The following is a 19,906-nucleotide window of genomic DNA, read 5'->3' as shown; positions in this document are numbered from 1 at the left end:
AGGAGGCCCAGCCAGCAAGTCTAGAGCAGTTTTAATGGAGGTGGAGACTATACAAAGGGCAGGCTCACTGAAGGAGGGAAAGCAAGGCCATGCTGCCCCCAGCCTGTGCACAGGGCCTCGGCATGGATAGCCTTCCTCCATCTCTGGAAAGAGAGAGGGTAAGCCCTCAGGAAAGAGGGAGGGAAAACCAGCTCAACCCCAACTCCTGGCTTCTGTCTGAGCCAGGCCCCAGGACGCAGGGGGATTGCTGGTGTCAGGGGTGGGGGGTGGTCTCAGCAGGAAGCAGAAACGTCAGGTCTCCCCGCCAAAAAAAAAAAAAAAAAAGCGTCAAAAGTCCAGGGGCCCTGGCCCCACCCGCCCCAGTCCCTTGTACGAAAAAGTGCAAAACATTATCACAAAAAGGGGCCCTTAGCCTAAGGCTCCTGAGGCCCATGCCCTAGCCCTGCCCTGCCCCGGACACCGCGTCCGGCGCGGTCAGGCCCTGGACCGAGGGGCCCTCACAGGTGGCCCGAGGCCGGCCCGGGCTCAGGCAGGGCCCTGTCATGCAGGTGCCCAGTAGGCACCACTCCCCCACTCCCACACCCAACTCAGGGCTTCCACCGCCCACTGCCTGCCCCTGCCCGAGGCTCTGAGCCAGGACACTGAGCCCGGGGCTGGCTGGTGGTGTTGGGCTGCAGGGAGGGACTGGAGTGAGGAGGGGGGAGTCCGTCCTCCGTGCTCCTGGCCTGGGCCAGTGCTGCCTCTACCGCATCCAGCTCTTCACTGCCTGCCTTCAGCTTGACCCGAAGCAGTGCCGCGTATGTGCCATAGCGAGATTTCTGCGGCAGAGGGGCAGGGATGAGCCTGCTCTCCCCACTCTGCCCAGCCCACCCCCACTTGCAGCAGGGAGGGACAGCCAAGAAGGCTAGGAGGTGCCAGGTTCTTGCCTGCCTCTGAAGCCCCAAAAGCCGCCAAGGACGGACTGTGACATGATCCCTGGGTAGTTTGGTGACCCTCTCTGAGCTCTCTCCAGACTGTCACCTGTAACAGCTAATGTTTCTTGAGCCTTTACCAGAGTTGGCAAGATTCAGCGCTTGACAGACATCATCTCCCTTCACTTCCCTAGTGGGGATGGCATGCTGTCCCTGTCCCTCAGAGGAGGAAACTGAGGCTCACAGGGATTAAGCAACTGCCCAGGGTCACCCAGCTAGTCCCACTCTTCGAGTCCATGCCCTTAACCACTAGTCTGAGCCTGTGTATGGGGACGCAGAGGTCCCCCGGATGGAGCAAGGAGCCACAGAGGTGCCCGGGCTGGGGGGCTCACCTCAAACTCCAGATAGGCCTCCTTCTGCCGCTGCTCCTCCGCCTCCTTGCCTCGGGCCTTCTTGCCCAGTTGGGCAGCCCGGTGCTCCCGCAACTCGCTTGCCATGGCCTTCAGCTTGGCCTCATGGGTCCGCACTTGCTCCTCCTAGAGGCCAGGGAAGCACAGTTAGGGTCTCTGGCATAGACAGTGACTTTGTGCAAGTTTTTTGAAAAGGTGCCCCTTCCTCTGGATGAACAAAGCACTATGTCTGGGTTACCCAACTGTATGTCAGCCTCTGCCCCGCCTCCATGGCCCGTGTCCTGGTGCAGTGGACATCTACGTCATCACACGCAGAAGCCTGAGTACAGGCGGTTTAGGCCTTTCCCACTCTGTCCCACTGGCACCAGTCGGACAGAGCTGGGAGTACCTGGGAGAGGCGGGTGGCAGCGCTGGGCAGCAGAGGGCGGCTGAACTTCTTCTGGGAACTGACAGCAGCTGGGAAGGGGGGTGCAGAGAACATAGCAGCCACCACATTGATGCGAGTGATCCAGGACTGCATCTGCTCCAGGCTCCTGGAGAGACAGCACAGCCATCTGGGACCTGGGCCCAGGGCTCCATGCAGGGATGCCAGTGCTGGCTCAGGGTGTGGCCTGAGAAGGAATGAGGCAATCCAGGGACAAGGGAGGGGAGCAAGCTGGGAGCAGAGTGAAGGGCTCTGGGATGGGCAGGAGGAGGGCACTCACGGGGCCTGGAAGAGGAAGACCCGCCAGTCAGCTGTGCGCAGGTAGAAGACATGGGGCCTCTTGCTGTAGTCACTGGCGCGTGTGGCCAGTGCGTGATGGATGCTGATGGCATTCTTAAGCTCTGCCTCCGACAGGGCCTTCCCAGGCTGGTACTCCTCCTGCAGGGTGCCCATCTCGTCCTGGCTGCAGTCCCAGCCCGGCCCAGCCCAACCCACTCGCACTCGCCTGAGTCAGCTCAGCCCCAACCCCTCGGGCTGGCCCCGCACCTTCTGCAGGTAGAGGATCATGCCCTTGAGGATGCCGTGGAAGCTCTTCCAGCCCCGCTTGCCCCGAGGTGCTGGGGGGAAGGAAGACAAGTCAGGGCAGCCCGAGAAAGGCCTACTCCCATCCATCCCCCAGGCCTCCCCCCCAGCCACGTACTCTTCCTGCAGTCAGGGTCTGCGTGCACCTTTCGCACCAGGGCCCCGTGCTTGTAGACTGCAGCCCCGGGCTCAGGAGTCAGGTCCAGGAAAGGGCTGGAGCCGCTGCCACTGCCCCCGCTGACCCTCTTGATGACCTTGGGGTTGGGGTCGGCCAACTCAGACAGAGAGCGTCTCAGCTCCTCCTCGTCTCTGCAGGTGTGATCACCTCAAAGGGGGCTGGCCATGGAGCCACAGCCCCCCCTTCAGTCCTGGCCTCTGGCACCCAGGAAAGTTCCAGTGTCTGTGGAGAAGGGGCTGGGGGTACTGCCCCTCTCATAGGGTGTGGCTCCCCTCAGCCTCAGGCTCCTGGAGCCACATCCCTGGACTCAGACTGGGTCACCCCAGGGTGTAGCTGTACCTTCCCACTCAGATCAGGGCTCCTCAAGGCAGCATGTCTCTGCCCCCCAGATTAGAGTTCCCAAGGGGAGGGCCATGTCTGTCCCGTCCTCCCTTCACACGTACCCAGCCCCATCCTCTCCGTTTTTGCACTCACACACACCCTCACTCCCTTCTCCACTAGGGCAGACACATGTCTGACTCAGCTTCTCAACCACACCCAGCACCAGGCTTTCCTCGTAGCTTCTTGGTGAAATGGTGGCAGAAGGAGCTTCCTAGCAGTCCCCCAGTACACCCTGGTCTGCAGGCTCTGTCAGATAATCATCTAAAGAATCTGATTCTATCTTGTCATTCCCTCACTCGAAAACCTGCAGTAGCTCCCTACTGCCTCCCACATGGAGCCTACATCACATCCCCACCAACACTGGCTCTCTCTTCTTCTACTCTCCATCCCAGTTAGCCTGCCTCCTCTTGGTCTCCCCGCCCGACACTCATTTCAGCCACCACACATTTGCCTCCCAAATACCAACTTCCCTCTTTCTCTTCCCAAACAATGCTTCCCCTCCCTCAAGGCTTGCCCTGAGACCAATCCTCACAAAAGCTTTCCCTGATCCCCGCTGTACCCCAGTTCTGAGCTTTGCCTCCTCTGAGGTCTTCTTTCCTGCAGACTGGGAGCTGCCAGCTAAACTGAGCAGTGACTGGACTCTCCGCAGATACCAGCAGGTATGAGTGATCTATTGAATGTTTAGATAAGGGCTCTACCCTCAGACTGGGGGACTCAAGGCTAAAACTAGACCTCCTCCCTCAGACTAGACAATTCCAAGACTTAACTCTGAGTCTTTCTGTTTCCGCTGGGGCTGTCAAGAGTAGACAATTCTGTGACACTCTGGGCTCCCTGGGACCCCAGAGGGGGCTCTCCCTCTATTGGTCAGGACCCTACCTCCAGAGACTTCTCCTTTCCCATTTAGGTTGCCAAGAGACCTCCCCCTTTTGTTTCAGCACCCTTCCTCCCAGGCCAGCTGACCCTGGCCACCCATCCCAACCCAGCTTGTCATAACAACACAGCTAGAGACAAGACACAGAGCCCCATGTCCAGGCGGGCATCTCCAAAAAAGGAAGTCAGGCGGCCTCACTGCCTCTTGTGGTCTTACCCAGCTCCCCAGCCCCACAGTCCCAGGATTCACACGGCCCACCTCAGTGCCGTCGACCTCTCCAGGTAGCCCCTTCCCAACGTCCCATCCCCACCCCCACACACACAGCCCCAGGACTCACATGGCCCACTGCAACTTTTCATTCTTGATGGAGCTGTACAAGGCCTGGGGAGGGAGGAACAAACCAGGGGGGTGGGAGTCAATCCTGGGGGAGGTGCACCGATGCTAGAGCTCAGAGCCCCCCCTCCCAGTTTGGGGGAGGAGACAGAGTGGGGGTGGGGATGGGCAGCAGGGTGTAAAGACCAATAACACAGATTCTGGAACAGAGTGCTAAGACCCAGGCCCAGGTCTGCCACTTGAGCTGCATGGCTTTGGACAAGTATCCATGGGAAGAACAAACGTAGTACCACAGTTTTCTTTTTTTGGCCGCTCTGTGGGTCATACAGGATCTTAGTTCCCCAACCAGGGATCGAACTGGGCCCCCTGCACTGGGAGCTCGGAATCTTAACCACTGGACCACCAGGGAAGTCCCAGTACCACATGGTTAACATAGGGCAAGCAACTGGCACAGGACATCGTGGCATATGGTTGATGTACAATAAATAGCAACTGCTATTATTATCTTTACTGTTGTTATTGTTAAGGGTCATCCTGTTCAGAACCTGGGTGGGGGAAGCACAGCCCTAGAGGGAATGGAAAAGAGCAGCCTAAGAAGCTCTCCTTTCCCCAACAATGTGTTTTGGCCTATTTCCACAGGATAAACCCACACAGAGCATATGGAGAAACTGAGGCTCAGGAACAGGACTCTCTCTGTCACTTCCCTCCTTGGCTAATAGAGAACACAGTCTCATGGCTCCCCACCCCAGGGCAAGCTGAGAGCTTCCCCCAACCCAGACAGCCCCATCAAGCCAAATGCCAGGGTGGTCCAGTCCCCTGCCCACACACATACTTCATGCTGCTGGGGAGTGGACACTAGTCTAGAAGACAATAGTTTTAGCTTCCAAACCCTGCACACCCCAAACTCCCTGTGAACTCCTGAACCAGTCACTTCCCTCTGTACAGTTGGCCTGGGGGACCTGCGGGGGCCTTGCGGTGGTCGGAGGAGAGGATGGGTTCCAGGAGTGGCAAAGGGGACCCCTCTTCTTGGAAGCAGCCTGCAACATGGGTTCACACCAGTGCCTCCCACTGTGGGGGCGCTTCCATCAGCCTGTCTGTGAGTGGGTGTGTCCCCAGCATGTGCGGCTAAGAGTGTGGCGTGTGATGTTGCCTGCGTGCGAGGAGTTGGATGCAGTGATGACGTCGGTAACTTCCCCAAGATGGGACACAGCCCCCCGCTCCCCACACGACACAGTCTCTGACTCTTTCACTGCCCACTGCTATACCCAACCACAAAGCTAGCCAAGCGTCCCACATATGCACACCCTGTCTGGCGGTGGGTACGCCACAACCTCCACCCCTGTAACCTCCACCCCACAGCACAACTCAGGCAGGTGCACACACAGCCCCGCCCCAGCACAAACCCAGACCAAACTCAGCATAGCTCAGACCCTAAGCCCTCACTCTCCAACTCTCTGGCCAGGACACTAAAGTGGCCACTGAAATCCCACCTGCAATCCTTGTCGCCAGCCTTCCAGTTCATCCCCTGCCCCCTCTCGGCACTTCCTCTGGCCCACAACCACATCTTCCTTTGAAAAGTCCTAAACCCCACGGGTGAGCTCCATCTCATGCTCTCATCTAGAAGGCCCAAAGACCCTTTGGTCGGAGATCCCCAACTTGATCCGTGGGTCTCTGCCCTACCCCCTCCACTCCATGCCCACCCCTGGCTACCCACGGGCTCTGTCCCTGTCGGGCTCCCCGCCTCGGCCCCGCCGAGGCCCCCTCGGCTCGTGCCGCCTTCGGCGCCTCCCTCAAGCCGCCCCCTCAGTCGCACGCCGCCCTCGGCAACCCCCTCGCTGCCCCCCGGCCTGGCGTGGGCCGCGGCCCCACCGCCCTCACCGCCTTTTTCTTCTTGCGGCTCTGCAGGCGGCTGACCACCAGGTCGGTGTAGAGCACGGGCTTGAGGCTGCGCGAGCGCTGCGGCCAGCCGTAGCACAGGGTCTCCGCGCCGCGGTGGGTGCGCCCGTAGCGCACGGAGCACAGCGAGCGCGAGCGCAGCCGCCCGGCGCTGCTGTGGATGCTGTTGACACCGATCATGCTGGCCCGGCCGGCGCGCCGCGGCCCCCGGCCATGCCCCCGTCCGCCCTCGGCCCCGGACGGCCCGGACGGCCCGGATGGCCCGCGGACGGCTCCCCCGACAGCCGGCGCGAGCGGCCCGGCCCGGCGCGAGCCCGGCCCGGCCCGGCTCCCACCGACGCACGGAGCGCGCGGCGGCGGCGGCGGCGGCGGCGGCGGCGCGGTCTGCTCCGCAGCTCGGCGAGAGCGGGAGGGGGGCGCCGACGGGGAGGGGAGGGCGAGGGCTGGGGGCGGGGACGGCGCAAAATGGAGGCGTCCGACCGCGAGGAGGGCCGGCCGCGCGCCGTCACGGGGGAGGCGCCTGGCAGGGCCAGTGGGGGGGGGTCGGGGGGCGGCCTGCTCGAGGGGTGCTGGGCGGCTGGGGCTGTGGAGGTGGGCTGCCCCTGCAGGGTCCGGAGCGCCCCCCGGCTCGTCAGGGTGGGGTGGAAAGGAGAAAGGTCGCAACGCCTCCTGGCGGCCCTCTTCTACGGAGCCAGGAGGGGCCGCGAGGCTAGAGACAGCGGCGCGGGATGGAGACGGCCGTGGGGTTACCCAGCTCGCCGCGGATACGTCAAGTGCCCGTGTATATGCCCCAAATCACGTTCAAACACCCCACTTCACATACACCCCAATTAACCAGATGCACCAATTCACACTCACCTCAACTCACAGACACTACAAATTCAGAAGTACACTTCAAATTTTACAGTCATTAACTCACAGACGTACACCCCCTACTCACGGACACGTCATAAACCAGATAGTCAGTTCGTAGATATACATCCCAACACACACAGACACCCAACCTACACCCCAACTCAGACACACTAAATCATAGGCTCTACAGCAAAGACACATTCTAAGTCAGACAACCCTTTGATCCACAGGCCCTAAATCACACATATCCAACTAAACTCAGCATATACCCCAACTCATTGATGTCCCCCACCCCCGCCAGCTCACAATGGACAGCCCCACTCAGATACATTCCCAAACTCAGACGGCCCCCACACCCCAAGTTCACAGGCATGCCCGGGACACTCATGTGCTGTCACATGTCTGTGGTGGCCGGGAGACCCCTCTGACAACTCGGGGGGTTTCAAGTGAGTGCAGGCCTTCTCGGATAAAACACCACCCGGTCTGGGAGAGGAGTGAAGCCACGGACCAGAACACCCCCTCCTCCTCCCATCCTACCAGCTCCAGTGTAGCTAACCCCGCAGGTTCTGACGCCAGGGCGCGGGGCCTGCCCACTAAGGGGCCAGAAGCGCAGGATGTAGTCCCAGCTTGGTGCTAACTGGCTTCAAGACCTTGGAAAGCCTTTGTCCCTCTCAGGCCCCTCTACCTCCCGGTCGTTCCAGTGCAGCGGTACCAGAAAAGGCTTTGTGATGGTACACCCTGGGGCCGGGGCTGGGGTGGGGGGGGAGGGAAGAGGTGTACCTGTGTGCCCCGCCCCGCCCCGCCCTCGGGCAGACCCCCAATCCTCAGCGAACACTGAAGGAGGGGCACTAATGAAGGCAAAATTCAGAGTCCAGGGCCCGCTGATCACGTGTTTTCGAGAACAGTTCCCCCCTCCCCCGCTACGCTCCGCGACTGCAAGTGCGCATGTTCCGGGAGAGCCAGCCTTGTGGGGGCTGGGGGAGGGGGCGGTCCCCGGGCTGAGTCACTAGAGCCCGGGCTTACCCAGCAAGAGCTGGGTGCTCGTGGGCCCCTCCACTCACCTCCCTCAGAGGCCTGTTGACAAGTCCCCCTGTCCCTCCCCTCCCGCAACCTTTGCCCTGCCCCACCCCCCACCTTGAGCAGCTCTCTGGGGAAGTCGCCGCCTTCGTTGAGGCCTTCCAGGTTACCAATGAAGTCTCCGCAGGTCATGCGCTTCCCGATGTTCTAATGGAGGGCACAGAGGCCTCTGAGCTTGGGGGAGTCCTTTGCCTCCCAGGCCTTGAAGTCCCTGGACGGGGTTTTCCGGGCTCCCTCCCGCCAGCCTCCCACTCACGTGGCCGTGGAGATCCGTATTGAGTAGCATGAGGGCGCAGGTCAGCGTGTGTGCACCGTCTAGAGGAGAACTGACATTCAGCCTTGACCACCTCCTAGGGACTCTTCCTACAGCTATCTTCCCCAACCTTCCAGTTCATCCCTTGCCCCCTTTCTGGACCCCCTTTGGCCCACAACCACACTTTTGTAAGTCCTGAACCCCATTAGCAAACCCCTTCAGACCAAATATCTCTCTCTTCCAGCAACTCCCTCAGTTGGGACCCCTCCTTCTTCTTAGGTCACCCTACCCAGCTCACTAGGGTTCTGGGGTCATCCCACTGCTTGCCCCCAACACCAACATGCCTCTGTGTCTATGCATTAAACACAAGCAATCGGGCCCCACACAGTTATGCAAACCAAATAGAATCCCTACTCAGGCCAAGCACTGCCTTGCACGTGTGTGTGCACAACGGCATGCAAACACACCTGCCACGTGCCTCTTCACAACACACACTAGACCCTAGTGCTATATCTGCCCACATGCACAGTTCACATCCATGCAGCTGTGCCAGTATTGTCTGCATACATACATGCTTGCATGCCTGCAAGCTTGTGCATTCATGTACTTCTGCACACAAATTCATGCTGCTTTACACAGATGCAGTGCCCATCTGCCTCGGTGACCATCCAGGAAAGCCCTCCCCCCCCCCCGCCACCCCCCCCCCTTACCCTCTGAGGACAGGGCTCCAGGATTGCACTGGAAGTATCTCTGGGAGAAGTGGGCCAGCACGCGCTCCCGTTCCTGGGTCTCACCCATTAAGGCCAGCTCCTTCAGAAACACCCTGGGGAGGGGGGAAGAGGGGACATGTCACCTCTACCCAAGGTCCCCTTACCAGGCAGCCCTGGCTCTTGGTCATGCCCAGTCAGCTTAGGAAGGGTGACTTCAGGGCAGTTTAGGGGAGACATGGAACTCAGAAGAGGCATAACTGAGGCCCTGCATACCAGGCCTGGAGCATAGGGGCTGCCCTCAAAGGGCTTGACACCCACCTGAGAGCTTGGTCCAGAGTCATGCCCGTGAAGACAAAGAACTTCAGGTACTCGCCAGCCACAAGTTTGCTGAAGTCATTACTGTGGGCAGGGCAGAAAGACAGGTGGAGTCTCAAGGGGAAGTGTCAAGGGGCCAGGTGGGGGTTACCTAGAGACCTGGGGGTATTAGATACAGAGGATGTGGAGGTGCTGCCCGCAGGATGCATCCCATCTCCCCCCATTCTCAATCCCAACCCAGTGCCTTTACTTCTTGCCCAGATGCCTGGCCACATCCGCCTTCCTGAAGCCATCTAGTCGGTACAGCCTCTTAGCTAGACGCTGTGCAGCCTCCAGGTCTGCTTTCTGCCCATTGGACAAGGTGTCTGTGCTTCCCAGGGCCAGCCGCTCTGTGCTGTCCAGTTCTGAGTCCGAATCAGACACCAGCTGGCTCAGGGGTGGTTCGCTGCCAGAGTAGAACACCAGCTCAGAGGTGGGGCAAGCCCTCAGGGGCCATTCAGATCCTTCTTCTGCCTCCAGACCCAGTAGACAGAGAAGGGAAGACTGGGACACAGGGAAGGCAGTTTTCTCCAGAGAAGGAGATTTCTCCCATCAGCCTACTCCATCATTACCATCTCTCTGCGGAAGTCCTGCCTCAAATCTAACCCACATCCATCTTACTGCTGTGGGAGTTCTGGCTGCTTCCCCCAAAGCTCCCTAGGTTTGCTATTAGACATAGAGTCCCCATTCCCACCCTGTCCCTACTCAGAACAGGGCCTTCTGTCTCTGAGAACTTGAGCAAAGATAGGATAAATGGACTGCTAGGGAGGAACAGGGGAGGGTCAAACAAAGATGTGAGGGCAGCAGGGACACGTTCCTGCTCCTATGTCTTTCCTCTTCCCGCCTTTTAGGGAGAGGAGCATCCTCCTTGGTCCTTCTCTTCCACCCACAAAGAAGCAGGCTCTAGGGTAGAGGGTATTGGGGGTCAGAGTGTACCCCCTCATCCCCTGTCTCTTCCTCCCTTCCCTTCCCACCCCAGCTGCTCTATTCACAAAGCCACCTGTCACCCCAGAGACAGAGGCCGGAAACTCCTGGTTGCTAGGCAACCCTGTCTCCCTGGCCACCCCCTCCTGTTGCCATGGCTTCAGTGACTGAGAGGGTAGCTGGCAGAGGGGAGAACAGAAAGGTTAGACTGGTGAAAGGACTTCCTGGAGAAGGGTGAGAGACTCTAGATTGGAGGGGGGAGGTGACATGGGAGGGAGGAAGTAGGAGAGGCTGGTGGCTGCATCTTTGGGAGAAACTTCCAGGCTGGCTGGGGGTAAGGTCAGAAGAATTCTAAGCAGGTTAGAGGCTCTGTCTGGGGAGGGAAGGGCCCTTACAGAGAAAAAGGAAGGTGTTCTCTAGGGACCCTTCAATCCTAAACCATGGTTTCCCAAGTCACTGGATCTGAGACCAAGGGGGCAGCTGTGAGGAGCTCCCACTCACAGCCAATGGAAGTAGTCCTCCAAATGGGAAAACACATCTGTATTCCTTGACCACCCCATCGGGGGTCAGGAATATAAACTACATCTTCACATTCAGGCTCTGTCCCTTGGAGTAACTGTTCCTGGGGCCCTGGGGCCTCAGGTCTGAGGAACCAAAGGAAACACTCACCTGCCCAGGGGTGCTGCCCCCAGCCCAAAGCTGTCTTCTGAGCGGCAGGGACTAGGGGGCTCCCTCCCTGGGACCTGCTTGGCTCCAGCCTCTGCCTCCTCTTCCTCCCCTCTCTGTGTCCAAGGCCCATCAGCAGCAGAGCTGGTACCAGAATCCGGTTCAAGAGGGGCAAGTGGGGCAGGAGCAGGTGGGTCAGGCCTGGGGGCAGGGGGCTGGGGAGGCAGCTCAAAGGTGAAGAAGGGGCTCTGGGTCGGGCCAGGTGAGGCCAAGGCCTCCAGCGAGGTGAGGCTGGTGTAGGAGGTGCCCTTGGCCCGGTGTGACTCCAAGATGGCTTCAAAAACACAACTGAAAGAGTCAGGCCCATCAGCCAAGGGGCTGGTCCCAGGTAGAAAGGGCAGAGGCGACTTGAGAGGCCCGGAGTGAGGCATTCGGTTGCCTGGCCTGCAGGGGCAGGGAGAATCTCTGATCAGGGGCCTAGAGGACAGCTCTCAGGTAGCATTTCATTGAACTTTCATACCAACTCTGTGAAGGGGATTATCATCCCCTTTTCACAGGCTCCCAGACCCCTAAAAAAGCCACCTGGGTAGGGGGTCCCCACCACAGGTTTGCCAAGCTATTCAGGGCCCCCGGAGCACCCCAGCCCTACCCATCCCCAACACCCAATCCCCCTTCTATCTCACTCCCTGCTAATCTCCCTTTCTCCTCCTTCTCCCTGATCCTCTCCCCTCCTGCCATTCCATTTCTATTTCTGGCAACATCTTAGGAAAAGAAGATGAGGCTCCAGGCTGCAGTGGGGTGTGAGACAGAGAGGAAAGCCCCCGCACTCCGCATTCTCCTGCCGGGACCCAGGATCTAGATGGATGCCCCCATGCCTCTGGGCTGGATTCTGGCCTCTGGCCTCTCACGCTACCCCCGTCCTTCATCAGCACCCCTTTCCGCCTTTATCCTGGCTGTCCCCACCCTCCTGGGTTCTTGCTGATGGCCCCTCACCCCCAGTATCCTGCAGGCCTCAGGCCTCTGCCCAGAAGCTCGTGCTCCACTGCCCCGTCAGCGCACCAGTTTTTTCCTGACACTCCCAGCCCCACCCTTGCCTCTATTCCAGTCCCTTTGAGCCCAACTCTAGCTCTGGGCCAGTGGGAAGGAGCAAGCCACTTTCCTCTCCCACTCCCCCACTCACCGGGCCCCTTCTGAGGCCTCAAACACCTCGTCGTCCACATCCTCTTCCCCACCTGCCTCATCCTCGTCCTCATTGCCACTGCCCAGGCTGGAACGAGGGCCAAGGCATGGGCTGGGACGTGGGGCAGGCGGGCAGGCAGTGCCAGGCGGGCCCTCAGAGCTGGGCTGACTCTCGATGGCCGAGTCAGCCTCTTCCCGCTCAGCCAGCACCTCATCGATGTCGGTCTCGCGGTAGCACCTCAGGGGCACCGTGTCCAGGTCCGTCTCGGAGTACTTGGCTGCTCGCCCCACAGCCACCCCAGAGCCCTGCCCTGAGCCCACCCCAGGTGGAGATGGGGGGGCCTGCTCTGGGGGCTTAGCACCTGCAGTGTGCACAGGCATCCCGGTCAGGAGGTTATTCAGATCAGCTCCCTGTCCTGATTCTGTTCTCAGAAGGAACTCTCCCCCACTGCCTCATATGGGCAGGAAGTTCTTTCACTGTCTAGCCACCATTCTTCCTGCTACAAACTCAGCTTGTTCCTGGTGCCAGTGGAGCTCATTTCAAACCAAATTCTTGTCAAACAGCTTTGAGGGGCCTGAGGGACCCCAGCCTCTTTTCTATGCCAAGGAACGGACCCTTGATATCCTGCAATCCCCTCCCTCCACTACCCAACTTCCTCCAAGCACCCAACCTAGCTGCCATCCCCCAACCCCCATCATAACATAGATGGAAAGACGGAGGCCTAGAGAGGCATCAGTCAACTCAGAAGCCCAGGAAGGAATTGGGGGAGGTTTAACGGAAAGCTCCTTAGCACGCCGTGGCTGCTGTGGAAAAGGCCCTGTCCTGTTCCCCTTGCCTCAGTCCCAGGCCTTACCTGAGCTGGGGGGGTCCAAAGAGCCATAGAAGAATTCCCATTTGGCTCGAGCGATTCTCTGGGCATGAGAGGAGACTTCTCGGGGTGAGGACCAGGTGTCCCCCTAAGCCAAGGAGGGAGATACAGACATAGGCACCCAGAGATAAAGCCAGACACACAAAGACACAAGAACATGGGACGGAAACACAGAAAGAAAAACATACAGGGACAGAGGTGCAGAGACATAAGGACAAACACAGAAGGCAATAAAGAGGCAGATTTAGCACAGATTGAAGGATTCAGAGCAAAAAGCTGATAGGCCCAAGACCGCCAAGGAGACAAGCCTTGGCCTTTGCTGGGTCTCTGGGGTTCCAGGGAGCCCAAGGGAGATCACATACCTGGTTCAGGAGTCCAGTGTCAGCAGGTCCTCGGAATAATGTAGCCAGGTGCTCAGAGGGTCCCCCCAGCCCATTGGGGAGAGAGGAGTAAAGACCATCTGCTCCAACCTGAGTTTGAGCTGGTGGCCCAGGAAAAAGGCAGTGGCTTCCAGGCAGAGCTGAGCCTCCTCCAGCTGGGAGTGGGTCTGACGTGGATGCTTCCAGCCGCAACTTTCGGTCGGAGCCAGGCCCAAGGGCTGGGGTGGGCCTGGGAGGAGACACCCCACCCAGGTCCCAGCTCCGACTCAAGCCTCCAGGAGCAGGTAACCCATTCAGTGGCCTCACGCTGGCCTTCTCCACAAAGCGGAATATGACCACAGAGCTCCGGGCCCCTGGTGGGGGCTGCCCAGTGGGTGAAGAGGGTGCCCAGGGTGAGGGAGCAACACGGGGTGAAGGGGGGCCACGCAGGGGTGTACAGGGTGCTGTCACACGTCCAAGTTCCCGGCCTCGGGGACCTGGACCTGCCACCCGCCGTAGTAGGGAGCCTGTGCTGCCATACATGCCGGCTGGGGGGCTCTGGGGCACTGGGCCTTCGGGGAGCCAGCGGCGTGGGCATCGTGGCGGGGAGATGGCACAATCGCCTTCTGAACAGAAGCGCATGGCACCCTGGGCCATGCTGGGGCCGGGGGTCAGGCTGGGGGGGCAGGGATGGCCAGGCCAGGTGGGGAGTGAGGGGACAGCATGCTCTTCAGACTGGCCTGCAAGAGAGGAAGAGGAGCAGGGGGTGAAGTGCCAGGGAGTTGGGTGGACAGGAGAACAGAGCCAGGGAGGGGAAAGCTAGCTGGGGTCACTGAGCACCAGGGGTCTAGCCCACCCTGGGAATATGGCATCATTGATCCCACCCTTTGGGGTGGTGATCAGTCCTCCTAGTATTAGCTGGGGCTACTGCTGTGGAAGCCTGAGGAGAGAAGAACTGTACTCCCAATAGGCCCCTGGCTCCTCTCCTTTCTGCCTGGGAGCCCTCAGCATCACCCTGGCAGGAGAGAGAGAGGTATTTCAGACACTGAGTGAGCCCAGAGTCCCTGTGGCATTTTGGAACTACTTCTGGTGGGGGCAGGGGAAGACTGCTACCCCACCCTGGGGATCAGCAGTATCAGCCAGCCATCATTATCATACAGCCATGGACCTTCACACTCTCTATGGAAGCTCCTCACTCAGAGGGAGAGAACAGGCCTCCTGGAAGGAGAGGGAGGGAGAATGGAGGTGGTATATGGGGACGTGAGGGGTTGAGAGGCATAGGTGAAAGGGAAGAGAAAGGCCTGAACAGAGGCTCCTCCTCTAACACACACATGCTGAATGGGAAAGGGACATTCTTGTTCTGCATACAGGTACACACACTCATGCACACACACGTAAGGACGAAGAATATCGGTACGCAGCTAACACATTCATAGGCAACACCCTTCAGCACACACAGACACAGGCACACACACACACTGCTCAAAGACACACCCTCATACACTCTCACAGTCATAACAAATATGTGTGTAATGGAAAGGCACTTGCTTGTCTTACACACACATTGCAATCAAACAGGAACACACAAAGAGATACCCAAATATACAGACAGGCCCTCATTCTCCAAGGCACACAGAGACACAGGCATATCAGACACTCACAGAGACCTACTGGTCACAATCACACACAAATACAGATGCATACTCACACACATACTCAAACAGGGACATACGCCCTCTCCCCCAGCCCCCACCAGTCGCTGGCCTCTGGGGTGGGGGGGCGGGGAAAGCTGCACCAGACCCCTCTCCCCATCTCTTCCCCACCCCCCAGGCATATGACAGATCTTGTCCAGCCCAGGAAGGACCATAACGGGCTAAAGGGGCCCCTGGTGGCAATGCAGGGTAGGGGCAAGGGGCAGGAGCAGCAAGCCTGCCAGGCAGGTTTCTGAAGCTCAGTCGGACCCAGCGTGCCCCCAGTGCAGCCCTGGACTCCGCCGCGTCAGTACTCACCGCTGCTCGCCTGGAGCTGGGGCCGAGGAGAGGCAGGGGAGAGGCTGGGCCCAGCTCAGCTGTGAAGGCAGCGCGGCTCTCGCTTGCTCCCGCTTGCTCCAGGCCCGCCCGCTTCTCAGTCCCTCCTTCTCCCCCCTACGCGCGGCTCAGAGCTAATCCCCCCACCCACCCACCCCCCGCCCTCTCCCGGGGCCCTGAGCCCCGGAGGCTGCCCCCCTTCTCGACGCTAGGTCCCCGCTGGGCTCTCCCGCCAACCTGAGACCCGCCCCTGACGAGGGGGAGGACGTATGGAACCTCTGGTCTATTCTTCAAACCCTCACATGCCCCACCCCAATTGTGTCCACGTCCCTCTCGTCCACCACCCCCTGAACCGCACGCAGGACCCAGCTGCACACGCGTGTCCCGCTCCAGACCCCACGCGTGTCCCTAGGAGGTTGCCACATGACCTGTTACATGCCACACGCGCTCCCGCCCCCACGAGCACGCGGCCGCGCCGGCACACGGTACGGGTGTAGACTGGACCCGCCTCTTAAATCCAGGAGACCATCAATTTATGGAAGAAAGATCTAGGGAACAACTGCCTCAAACCCTCCGGAGGTTCTGAGACTAGGACTCAGGAGACACAACCTTGACCACTTGCCCAGGATGCAGCAGGAGAGATGTTAGTCAGACTTCAAAAAGAACTTCCTTGCTGCCTGAGTTAGGCATCCTGCCCATCTGGGGTAAGAGGTTAGACGGAATGACACCTGGACTAGAGGAAATGGGGGACAGGCAACGCTTGTGCCCTTGGCCAAGGTAGAAGTGGGCCCGGCTATTTTAAGAAAGCACCGCTAGAGTTACTATGGCAACCGCTCTCCTTGGGAACTCCAGGGCAGGCAAGTGGTGACCCCGGAAGGAAGAAGGGGTCTGTTCGAGCGGTCAGGGGGCGCGAGAACGTGCGAGGCGGGGGTGCGCTGGGCTCACCGCGGGGAGGGGTGGCGCGGGCTCGGCGTGGTGCTGAAGGGGACAGCGCCTGATTTGTCGCACTGCGCAGGCGCAGAAGCGCGACCAAAGCTGGGGGGGGCGGGTGGAGGCGCGCGCCCCGAGATAGTGCGCGCCCACTTGACTCTATCTTAGCAGAGATCTATCCTCCCAGGTACCCTTCTCCTAGCAGGCAAAGGAAAAGGGAGCAAGTCCCTCACCCAAACTGACCCTCCTGGGTCCTTCCCCGCTGCTGTTTACTCCCTTCTTGCAGCATGGGGGTGGGGTGGGGTGGAGGAGTGTGAAAGGGATTCGGGGAAAACCAGGATGCCTGAGTTCTTTATCCCGACTCTCCTGACCCCGGACAAGGTGCTTCCTCTCCAGGGCCTCGGTTTCATCTTCAAAGCGGAGTGACGTGAAGGACCTGCCCACCTTGCAGAGGTGCCTGAAGCCCTGATAATGAATGGGAAGCAGTTTTCGTTATGAAGAGGCAGGTGAAAGCAGGTGAACGGTTGCACGAAGGGAGAGTGCAACCTTGCTTGGGCGGGGGCGGGGTGGGGGGGAGGAGTTCTCAGGGACAGCAGTAGCCATCGGTGACCTTCACACCCTCCACACCCTCCCCGCCAATGGATGATGGGGAAAACACTGCTCCAGGGGTTCCTTGGAACGGACTCTGAACTAGGATCTGGGGACGCGGTGAGAGCGGGGACCCAGAGTCTGTGCCCAGAGCTCTAGGGCGGGGGAGAGGGGGGTGTCACTGCCCCAGGAGGGCGATCCAGAGTCTGAGCCCAGAGCTTTGGAGGTTCACTGCCCCAGGGCGGGCCCAGCCCCAGATCCCACAACTAAACCCCCAGGCCAACGGAGAAGCAGTTGTTCCTGGCGGGCTGACCTGAACACTTATTCTTCTCAGGACTCTAGACCTCCTGAGTAAAGGAAAGGGATCCAGCTGGAGACAGTCCTTCTTCTCGCCCCTACATTTCTATCCCCAAGGTGTAAACCCGTTCCAAATCTTCTGGGAGTGGAAGAGGTTGGATAGCTCTGTACTTCACAATTAATCAGAGATGGGAGGTTTGGGCAAGTTTGCTTGGCGATGGAAGAAAAATTCTAGCTTTGCCCATTCGATTCATTCAACAATTTTGGGGCATCTACTACGTGCCAGACAATAAGAGCCTGGACAGTTTTTCCCCATTTTTCAAACTCGCTAAACGCGACCAGAGGGCAGAGAAAGTAGGCCTAGAACCTTAGCGTCCTGGCCCCGCCCCTTATACGTTTCGCTTTGCCTGCTCCTCCCATCACTTCACTTAGAGGCGGCCACTGGCCCAAAACGAAAAAAGCCAGTCTCTTGCTGCACCATCACGTTCTTCAGCCTCGGGTCTCAAGCCCTGTAGCGGAGAAGGCGAGGTCTAACGTTACACCACCGGTCTGTTCCGCCTTCAGTTTCGGGATCCATCCGGAACAGTTTTAGAGAGGCTCCTCAGTGAGCCGGCGCTCGATTGAATCGGTCTGTTTCTACAGCCCAAGGAGGCGGGTTCGCTGCAGCCACTCCGAGCCCAAAGCGAGACCACCTTACTGCGCACGCGCAGTAGACAGCCGATGGAGCCACCGATGGAGCCGTCCGGAGGGGAGCAAGAGCCCGGAGCCGTCAGGTACCGAGCACCGGAGGGGCCGAGAGAGGGAAGAAGTGCCTGGGGGAGGGGAGCTGAACCAGGGCCGGGTCTAGGGGTTGCTTTTAGGAGCCGGGGCTCAGGAGCATAACGGAAGCGGACTCGCAGGTAACAGCGACCCGGGGACGCCGCCGCCAACGCCCCTTTACCCGCAGGCTCCTGGACCTGCCCTGGGAAGACGTTCTGCTCCCACACGTCCTGAGCCGGGTGCCGCTGCGCCAGCTGCTCCGGCTGCAGCGCGTCAGTCGGGCCTTCCGAGCGCTAGTGCAGCTGCACCTGGCCGGGTTGCGCCGCTTCGACGCCGCTCAGGTGAGCCTGGGGCCGGAGCCCCGCCCCCTTCTGGATACTGTCCCCGCCCCGCCCCCAAACCCCAGGCTCCAGCCCCCAGCCCTGAACCTCCAGCCCGCAGCCCCGTGGTCTACCCTTCCGGATCCCCCTTGGGCCTCTAGCAATGACCTGGAAGCGATCCACCCAGCGAGAAGTACTCTCAAAGGGCGAGTACCGGGAATTAACTCGGAGGGCGAGTAGGGTCTCTCCTGGGGGGGCAGGTGGCAAGCCCCGAGGGCGACCTGCTGCCAGGAAAGAACTCAGGGGCGGGTAAGCAGCGTCCACCCCCGGGACCAGCTGAGAGTCGAGGTGCCTCCCCGTCTGTAGGTGGGCCCGCAGATCCCGCGGACCGCATTGGCCTGGCTGCTGCGGGACGCCGAGGGGCTGCAGGAGCTGGCGCTGGCGCCGTGTCACGAATGGCTGTCGGACGAGGATCTGGTGCCGGTGCTGGCGCGTAATCCCCAGCTGCGGAGCGTGGCGCTGGCGGGCTGCGGGCAACTGAGCCGCCGCGCGCTGGGAGCGCTGGCCGAGGGCTGCCCCCGCCTGCAGCGCCTTTCACTTGCGCACTGTGACTGGGTAGATGGGCTGGCGCTGCGCGGCCTCGCTGACCGCTGTCCGGCCCTTGAGGAGCTGGACCTCACCGCCTGCCGACAGCTCAAGGATGAAGCCATCGTGTACCTGGCGCAGAGGCGCGGCGCAGGCCTTCGCAGCCTCTCGCTGGCGGTCAACGCCAATGTGGGGGACGTCGCCGTCCAGGAGTTGGCTCGGAACTGCCCAGAACTCCAGCACCTCGACCTAACCGGCTGCCTCCGCGTCGGAAGCGACGGTGTCAGGTGCCTGGGCCTGGGGGCGATGGGATGGGAGAAGGGCAGTCACTTAGCCTCTGGGGGTACGGGCAGGCCGTAGTTGTCCAAAGGTAGAACTGGGGTTTCTGGATCTTCCTGCTACTACGGCACCCCCATTCTGAACAGGAAGGGCCTCTAGGAATGCCTAGGCCAGAGAGCCTACAGTTTAAAAACTTTTTTGAACCAGTATTTACACATTGGGACATTTCATATACAAAGTACAAAAGTCAGATTTCTGGCTGGTCTTCAACAAGGGGAAAACCTTGCAGTCCTGGGCGCAGCTGAGAAGCAGGTTCCCTGTTTGAGACACAGGATGTCTCCGGTTCACTGGAGGCATTGAGTGTGTGACCCCAAATCAAGCCTCCTCCCTCAGGTCCGGAGAGAAGTACGGCCTGAACTGGAGGGAGACAGGGGCTCTGCTCTCCCACCGTGGGTGTAGCAGCTTCACGGTCCTCGCCTCACCCCGCTCCTTCCCCAGGACATTGGCGGAGTACTGCCCGGCGCTGCGCTCGCTGCGGGTGCGGCACTGCCACCACGTGGCCGAGCCCAGCCTAAGCCGCTTGCGGAAGCGCGGCGTGGACATCGACGTGGAGCCTCCGCTGCATCAGGCCCTGGTGCTGCTGCAGGACATGGCGGGCTTTGCACCCTTTGTCAACCTGCAGGTCTGACCCGCCTGCCAATGGGCACAGCTGGACTGTGTGGCGGGGCCTCACTGTGAACTGTAGGGAAACCGAACTGTGGGGGCCTCGGATGAGAGGCCAGTGCCCTGCCCGACCCTGGAGCTTCAAATAAAGAGCTTTTTACCCCTTCTTGCCTGGCGCTGCTGCCCTGTTGGAGATAGGGGATGTGAGGTTGGGAGAGACAGACAC

The 19,906-nt window shown here is 60.0% G+C and overlaps 2 protein-coding genes across 7 annotated transcripts; one reads left to right on the top strand and one right to left on the bottom strand.

Moving 5' to 3' along the window:
- Positions 1-14: 14 nt before the first annotated feature.
- Positions 15-15,387, bottom strand: PSD (pleckstrin and Sec7 domain containing). 6 transcript variants are annotated; one of them, XM_057735638.1, is made up of 17 exons: positions 15,242-15,387; positions 13,236-13,972; positions 12,859-12,961; positions 12,006-12,366; positions 10,829-11,269; positions 9,447-9,641; positions 9,200-9,280; positions 8,882-8,994; positions 8,175-8,233; positions 7,976-8,065; positions 4,095-4,138; positions 2,446-2,636; positions 2,292-2,362; positions 2,026-2,183; positions 1,710-1,854; positions 1,304-1,447; positions 15-818 (listed from the first exon to the last, which is right to left on the bottom strand). In XM_057735638.1, the coding sequence occupies exons 2-17, from the start codon at positions 13,887-13,889 to the stop codon at positions 588-590; spliced, it is 3,081 nt and encodes a 1,026-aa protein (XP_057591621.1). In that variant the 5' UTR covers positions 13,890-13,972; positions 15,242-15,387; the 3' UTR covers positions 15-587. The 6 variants fall into 6 exon arrangements, 3 of the variants coding, with proteins under 3 accessions (XP_057591621.1, XP_057591624.1, XP_057591622.1); XM_057735641.1 differs by lacking the exon at positions 15,242-15,387 and adding an exon at positions 5,028-5,127 and having other exon boundaries at positions 4,095-4,140; XR_009053808.1 differs by having other exon boundaries at positions 690-818; positions 1,710-1,777.
- A 2,140-nt stretch (positions 15,388-17,527) lies between these two features.
- FBXL15 (F-box and leucine rich repeat protein 15) lies at positions 17,528-19,838 on the top strand. The gene is made up of 5 exons (XM_057735642.1): positions 17,528-17,621; positions 17,717-17,847; positions 18,021-18,174; positions 18,520-19,025; positions 19,516-19,838. Exons 2-5 carry the CDS (start codon positions 17,795-17,797, stop codon positions 19,703-19,705), a joined length of 903 nt encoding a protein of 300 aa, XP_057591625.1. The 5' UTR covers positions 17,528-17,621; positions 17,717-17,794; the 3' UTR covers positions 19,706-19,838.
- The last annotated feature ends 68 nt before the right edge of the window (positions 19,839-19,906 follow it).

Source organism: Hippopotamus amphibius, chromosome 5, assembly GCF_030028045.1.
Source record: "Hippopotamus amphibius kiboko isolate mHipAmp2 chromosome 5, mHipAmp2.hap2, whole genome shotgun sequence".
In the NCBI taxonomy this organism is placed as follows: domain Eukaryota; kingdom Metazoa; phylum Chordata; class Mammalia; order Artiodactyla; family Hippopotamidae; genus Hippopotamus; species Hippopotamus amphibius.
Note: the sequence above shows the minus strand (reverse complement) of the source record. Positions and strands in the feature narration are given on the sequence as shown.